This window comes from Schistosoma mansoni, chromosome 3, assembly GCF_000237925.1.
Source record: "Schistosoma mansoni strain Puerto Rico chromosome 3, complete genome".
NCBI classification, from domain to species: domain Eukaryota; kingdom Metazoa; phylum Platyhelminthes; class Trematoda; order Strigeidida; family Schistosomatidae; genus Schistosoma; species Schistosoma mansoni.
In genome coordinates, this window is record NC_031497.1 from 19,714,703 (window position 1) to 19,722,297 (window position 7,595).

The following is a 7,595-nucleotide window of genomic DNA, read 5'->3' on the forward strand; positions in this document are numbered from 1 at the left end:
AGCCAGTTTACTAACATCGATCCGTTGGTGGTGGTCAATCCTCCGGCCACTGAAAAGTAAGGTGAGATTGGCGCAGACCAGGGCATGATCAGACTCCAGATAGGTACTCCAAAAGGAGCGGCAGTCTTGTACACAACCACGCCAGCGGTAGCTGATCGCGATGTGATCAATCTGAGTCCAGGCTTGGAATGCAGAGAGAGGACGCCAGGTGGCACACCGGCGATGACTGTGTCGGAAGTTAGTGCTAGCCAGAAACAGGTTGTGGTCTGTGCACAGTTGCAGCAAACGGTCCCCGTTATCTGTCCTGCGACCAACAAGTCCCCATCGGCCACCTAAACAACTCTCTTCTGTGCCTAGACGCCCGACCTGAGCATTCAAGTCTCCGGCTAATACTACAATATCTGTCGAACGCGCTTTCTGGAGAAAAACTGTTAACTGGTGGTAAAACTCATCCTTGATTGCATCCGGGCTGCAATCTGTCAGGGCATAGGCGGAGATGACGAAAAGACACCGTTTCTCACGCCGGTTTCTTCTCACTTTGATGGAACTTTCTAATCTAACAGCACATAACCGACTGTTAATGGGGATCCAATCGATTAGTGCTGCCTCAGCCCTAGCGCTTAGTGCAACACCAACGCCTGCAAGACCAGACGAAGATGCCACAGAGTCCCCGGATAAGCGCACGTGAAACAAGCTTTTCGAAGCGACAGATGGAGAGCGAATTTGTAGTACTTCACTAGAGTCTTGAATACGGGTCTCGGATAGACAGCAAACATCAACATTGAGACTTTCTAAAGACATAGCCAGCCCCATCTGTTGTCCGATCTGCATTAGTGTGCGAACGTTGAAGGAAGCCAGCTTGAACGGCGTACGTGGTTTCAGAAAGATTGCTTCAGTATTCGTAATCGGTGGAAGCATTCACTTCCAACCGGACAGTGACTGGAGATCGTTTAGATAGGACAGGGTTTCCACCATGGGCGAGCTACTGCATAAGTTGGAAAGGAAGGATACACAATTTGGGAATAAAGGGAGTGAAAAAGCGACGTAGTAAATAATAATAATAATAATAATAGTAATAATAATAATGGTAATAATAATAATAATAATGTAAATTGTCTTTCTTCTATTAGGAACGAGAGCAGTGTAGTTAGTGTAGTGCGTCATTTCATGTCATTTGGAAGGAAATATGAAACAACTATATGATACAACGAAGAAACTGGCAGGGAGATATAGCAAACCAGGGAGACCAGTCAAGGACAAAGAAGGAAAGACAATCACTGAGATTCAAGAACAGAGGAAAAGATGGGCAGAATACTTCGGGGAACTGCTGAATAGACCAGCCCCATTGAATCCACCGAACATCGAAGCAGCCCACACTGACCTTCCTATATCTGTCACTCCACCAACGATCGAAGAAGTCAAGATGGCCATCAGACAAGTCAAAAGTGGGAAGGCTGCAGGACCTGACAATATACCAGCTGAAGCACTGAAGTCAGACATTGAAATAACTGCAAACATGCTTCACCTTCTATTCAAGAAGATTTGGGAAGAGGAACAAGTGCCAATGGACTGGAAAGAAGGATACCTCATCAAGATACCAAAGAAAGGAGATATGAGCAAATGTGAGAACTACAGAGGCATCAGTTTGTTATCAGTACCAGGAAAAGTTTTCAACAGAGTGCTGCTGAATCGGATGAAAGACGCAGTAGACGCCGAACTTAGGGATCATCAGGCTGGATTCCGTAAGGATAGGTCGTGCACAGACCAGATTGCGACACTACGGATCATCGTTGAACAATCAATTGAGTGGAACTCATCACTATACGTCAACTTCATTGACTATGAGAAGGCGTTTGACAGCGTGGACAGGAGAACATTATGGAAACTTCTTCGACACTATGGAGTTCCTGAAAAGATTGTCAACATTATCCAAAACTCATACGATGGACTACAGTGCGAAATGTTGCATGGAGGACAGCTGACAGATGCATTTCCAGTAAGGACCGGAGTCAGACAAGGCTGTCTACTCTCCCCATTCCTCTTCCTTCTGGTGATTGACTGGATTATGAAGACTTCGACATCTGACGGGAAATACGGAATACAATTGACTTCTCAGAATCAATTACATGATTTGGACTTCGCAGATGACCTAGCCCTCCTCTCTCATACACACGAACAAATGCAGATGAAGACAGCAAATGTAGCAGCAGCCTCCGCATCGACAGGCCTCCACATTCACAAAGGAAAAAGCAAGATTCTCAAATGCAACACGGAGAACACCAACCCAATCACACTTGATGGCGAAACTCTGGAAGAGGTGGAAACATTCACATACCTGGGGAGCATCGTTGATAAACAAGGAGGATCGGATGCAGATGTAAAGGCGAGGATTGGCGAAGCAAGGGCAGCATTTTTACAATTGAAGAACATATGGAACTCAAAACAACTCTCAACCAATCTCAAGGTCAGAATCTTTAATACGAACGTCAAGACAGTCCTACTGTATGGAGCTGAAACGTGGAGAACTACTACGACCATCATCAGGAAGGTACAAATATTTATAAACAGTTATCTACGCAAAATACTCAACATCCATTTGCCGGATACTATCAGCAACAGCGTTTTATGGGAGAGGACAAACCAGCTTCCAGCTGAAGAGGAAATTAGGAAAAGACGTTGGAAGTGGATCGGACATACATTAAGGAAATCACTAATGTGCATCACGACTCAATCCCTAACTTGGAATCCGGAAGGGAAGCGGAAAAGAGGAAGGCCAAAGAACACACTACGCCGGGAAATAGAAGCAGATATGAAAAGGATGAATAGCAACTGAAAAGAACTGTAAAGGAAGGCTCAGGACAGAGTTGGATGGAGAATGCTGGTGAGCGGCCTATGCTCCTCGACGAGGGGTAACAGGCGTAAGTAAGTAAGTAAATTTATCACGCGATATCGATCAGTATATCAAAACATAACAAGTGATGACTAGCTGAGCTAATATGTTAATTGTATCAACATAATTATGTAGTTTGAAATCTACATTCCCTATAACACCAACTATTGCTATGTTAGTCTTTCGCACTAAGCTACAAAATACCGTAACTAATAAGGCTGATTACACAACAAACCTGATTCTGAAAATAGTACATTACTTATATGGATTAGCATTTGTTAGATTCTCAGCATGTTTAATGTAATGAGCATCTGTGAAGTGAAGTAGTCGAACGCGTGGACAACTTCACTTATCTTGGAAGTCTGATCAGCCCTAATGGGTTGGTGTCTGACGAAATCTCTGCACGGATTCAAAAAGCTCGTTTGGCTTTTGCCAACTTACGTCACCTATGGCGTAGACGAGATATCCGTCTATCAATTAAGGGACGAGTATACTACACAGCAGTTCGTTCTGTTCTACTTTACGGCTGTGAAACATGGCCATTAAGAGTAGAAGATACTCGTAGGTTACTAGTATTTGACCACAGATGCCTTAGAAATATTGCTCGCATCTGCTGGGATAACCGGGTAAGTAACAGTGAGGTTAGACGCAGGGTATTAGGGAACGATGGTAAATCAGTTGATGAGGTGATGAATCTTCATCGACTGAGATGGTTGGGCCATGTGTTACGTATGCCTGAACACCGATTACCACGACGCGCTATGATGACTAGTATTGGGGACGGTTGGAAGAGAGTTAGGGGCGGCCAAACCAAAACATGGCATCAGTGCTTGAAGTCACTAACTTCTAGTCTGAGCCATGTTGGCAGATGCAGACTACCTGGTTGGGGTCCGCGTGACTATCGTAACCAATGGTTGGAGACTCTGTGTGACATGGCTCAGAATCGATCACAATGGCGTAGGTGTATACACTCTTTATCTTCCCTTAAACCTTGAGACTAAAATTGCTTCATATCTCTCTTCCTTCCTATACTATATCCTTATATACAACCTATAATTTATATACTACTACCAACACTAAATTAACTACTATTAATCCGGTGTTGATCTTGTTGTGCTAACGAGGTATGGCAACTTGGACCGATGCATATATGTGCCTGGTCCTACGTTGTAGCTGACTGACTGACTGCATCTGTTAACAATATAGGACAACACAGGAAGAAATTCATGTATTGTGACAAAAATAAGCTTTAGAATCCTTTGATTTCGCCAACATAAAAAATCAATTGTTTTTTTTAAACAGTTCTAGCTTTTAAATGTACATCATATAGTTCCTCCATCTGACAACTTTGTTGTTAGAGGGTAGAATTTTATAACTATGTTAAAATCAAAGTCCATGTGGACTATTCATACAAGTATTAAAAATACATCTTAACGCAATCGAAAACGGTATTATTAATGCAAACAGTAATGAAGACTTGCTTTAATGAATTTATATACACTGTTCGTAGACTACTTAATAGTCTTGTGAGACAACTATCTTAGTCGAACACGTCACCAAATATCATATGTTGGTTTAACATAAAATAATTTATAAGCTACATTGACAGAAACCTCTGTTACCTCCATAGACCTGAATAACTGGCCAAAAACGTTGTAATACAAACTGACCTTATCTTGTATCCAGTTTTGGTTTCCAGATTTTTGACTTTATAGATGGGGATTGTGAGATATCGTTAGTTTTCACTAATTTCACATGCAAAAAAAACGTGTACGCTTAATATTTTCTTGCTTTTCTTTTCTCCAGATCTTTGTACTTGCTGTGTGGGCTAACATTCCTAAAATTACTTACGCTCTTTTTAATCCCTTCTAAATTCATTCCATAAGCTGTAATTCGCTAACACTCAGAAGCCTTTTTTAGCAATGCACAAGCGTGATTGCAAGTCAATCAGAAAGATACATCATTGATCTCAAAACAGTGAAACTGAACTGTAAATATATATATATATATAACTCATTTGCCAAATAAGTTTTGTGTACTCCACTTTGGACCATAATTTTGTGTGTGAAGGTCAGTGATAAGAATCAGCAGCGCAAACTGACGTATCTGGAAAGAGGTTAAGACAAAAAATCTACTTATTGGAAGCCGTATGCTTTAACCATTGAGCCACCACCAAATGATAAGTCTGAAAGTTTGTTGGATAGCATTTCCTTATATCTAGTATCTGAACAAAACTTAACACGCACTGTTAGTTTATTAGAGGTCGTAAGTTTTAATCCAAGGATACCATTACCACATTTGTTTTTAGAGTAGTTTCAAAAAACTAATACTTACCATATATCAATTTTTCATAGACTGCCTTGTCAATCATAACGTCAGCTATCATTTTTTGAGTAACCCATCCACTGGCATGTAATGCGTGAAGAATTGAGATGGCAGGTGTATCATCTTCGTTAAAATTCAATCCATCACTATCCCTTCCATGTTCCCACAGCCAGTATAACAAAGCGGATAAGAAACTTGGAAGCAAGCATCTAAGTGGAGCAACTAAATCATCAGGAGGTACTGGACGATTGTGTACTTTATCCAGTCCGTGAAAACGACAAAATCTAAAAACAACAAAAGTTGATACGAAATCCAAACAAGTCTGTTAATCATAACTAATGATACTTCGTAAATAATTAATATACTACCTCTCGTAATATTTATACTAATGAGATTCTACTCAAATTGATTTGCTGGAGATGATTTTGGGGTCACCTATTTAACATTTACTAGTATATTATTATGAATTTCAAATGAGCTAATAAAATTGCAAACAAAATCAAAATGTAGAAATTCAGATGCATCCTTAATGCAGCCAGATTATACCTGTTATTTTAATCAACATAAGTAGTTCCTATTGGTTCGAAATATATGAAAAAGAAATTAGCGTTATGTTTAAATACCAATTACCAAAGAACCCTGAAGGAACTACACGTAGGAAAACTTCAAGCAACTCTTGATGTCAATTATTGAGTGTCTAGTTCCGAACAAGAGCTGTCTTCGTACTCTGATTGTTCATCGATAGGAAATAATTCTCATATCCAAACTTCTCCTCATTTAGCATTACAAACTACATCCAAAGACGGGCAAATTACACCTTTGAAAAGTCAAACGTTTGGCCTTGTGATGTGCTCCCATTAAAACAGGCTTGCTTTTTATATTATTCGAATATCCTTTGTATTATATTAAACTACGGACGATGTATATTAGCTAGACAGTGATGAAAACTGAATTCAGTGATGATGTGTTTACTTAATAACAGTCAATTAACAAGATCGGAGATAGAGTTGCTTAGATTTAAATTAGTCTATGCATTAACGACAAACAATATCCATGAATTCAATACCATATAACACAATGAAGTGACAATCTATCAAACTATGCACTGAATAGAAAAACACGAAATAACTGATTTACCCTGATTCTTTCATTACAGTTGCATCACCACAGTCGCACGCACCACCAGCATGACTTTTAAACTTGTTAAAATCATGTCCTTCGTGATTACCGGCAGTGAAACAAGAGCTGCAGAGAGACATACTAGGAGACATTCCACATGTTCTGCAACGATAAGCAAAATAATTAGTTGTCCATACAAGGCTGCATCTTGCAGAATAATCGTATTCTTTCACTAAAAATTGATATTAACATAATCGATCGTTTTAGAAACCTACGTTTGCGTCTCAGGTTGTCAAATCCCAAGTTTCCTGATATAAGATACTCAAAAAGTTTAGTTGTGCACAACATTTTGTTTTTAGTCCTGAATCGGCTGCTACAAAAGCAGTGGAAGCGGAAAAGTTTCCGTACAGTTGAAAAGACAGGAGAATCAAAGTGTCCATTGACGCATGCTTCGCGAAACTCATCTCGAAATTCTTCCTTAGTCATATTCAATCTCCCACAAACATATTTGACGAATTCTGGAGGATCCTTGAACTCGATTTCATCAATATCCATCATATTAGGTGTGATGTGTAACTCGACTAGACGACTACAATTGGTCTACGAGGAGATCCTCCGATAAAATTTCACTATGTAATAGTTTGCGACAGGACTTAAGATATTTTGTGTGTTGGGGACACGTGAGAGTATATCTGTAAGAGAAAAGAACAAGAGAAAAAGTGGACCGATGACTCATTAGGCACGCCGAATGCACTCACATATGAAAACAAAGGCAAATGACAACAATCAAAAATACCACAAGTGTAAGATTAAGGCAATCCGAAATCTCGAAAGTCGATGGCTGGCGGAAAACACTGGCAAATGCACCACATACGAAATATTTGAAAAACTTGCGAAACGCTTTAAGGCCGTCTTAGTATAATTGGTATCAGAAAACAAAACATGTAATCCTGAATATTAGGAGTCTGAGCAGTCGTGGGAATCATGATCCATCTCCTGATTCATTTTTTGGTTGAAAATGGTTTCGAAAGAGAGATTTGTGATATTCTATGGTCAGTATTCCCATATTACCTGGTTGTCAGTGTTGTTATATGAAGGGAAAATGAGAGGATCATCACCAAAAGTGTAAACTCAAACTTTCTCTGTGGTTAAGTTTACTAAATATCTAGCTATTTTTTGATGTTCTCAGGGTTTATTGGTCCCATAGAAGTCTACGTTTAAAGAATATCATCGCCTAACTTCATTTTCTGGGGAACCAAAC

At 39.8% G+C, this 7,595-nt stretch overlaps 1 protein-coding gene across 1 annotated transcript in view; it reads right to left on the reverse strand.

Moving 5' to 3' along the window:
* The window catches only part of Smp_138450 (ubiquitin ligase E3 alpha-related), a gene marked incomplete at its 3' end in the record, with an annotated part of 45,379 nt that extends 38,428 nt beyond the window's left edge, over positions 1 to 6,951 (reverse strand). The window contains exons 1-3 of the mRNA XM_018799557.1: positions 6,610 to 6,951; positions 6,353 to 6,566; positions 5,225 to 5,499 (exon numbers count right to left, since the gene is read on the reverse strand). Of these exons, the coding sequence (XP_018651334.1) occupies positions 5,225 to 5,499; positions 6,353 to 6,566; positions 6,610 to 6,892 (772 nt within the window). The 5' untranslated portion in view covers positions 6,893 to 6,951. The remainder of the gene's footprint in view (positions 1 to 5,224; positions 5,500 to 6,352; positions 6,567 to 6,609) is intronic.
* Between the last annotated feature and the right edge of the window lie 644 nt (positions 6,952 to 7,595).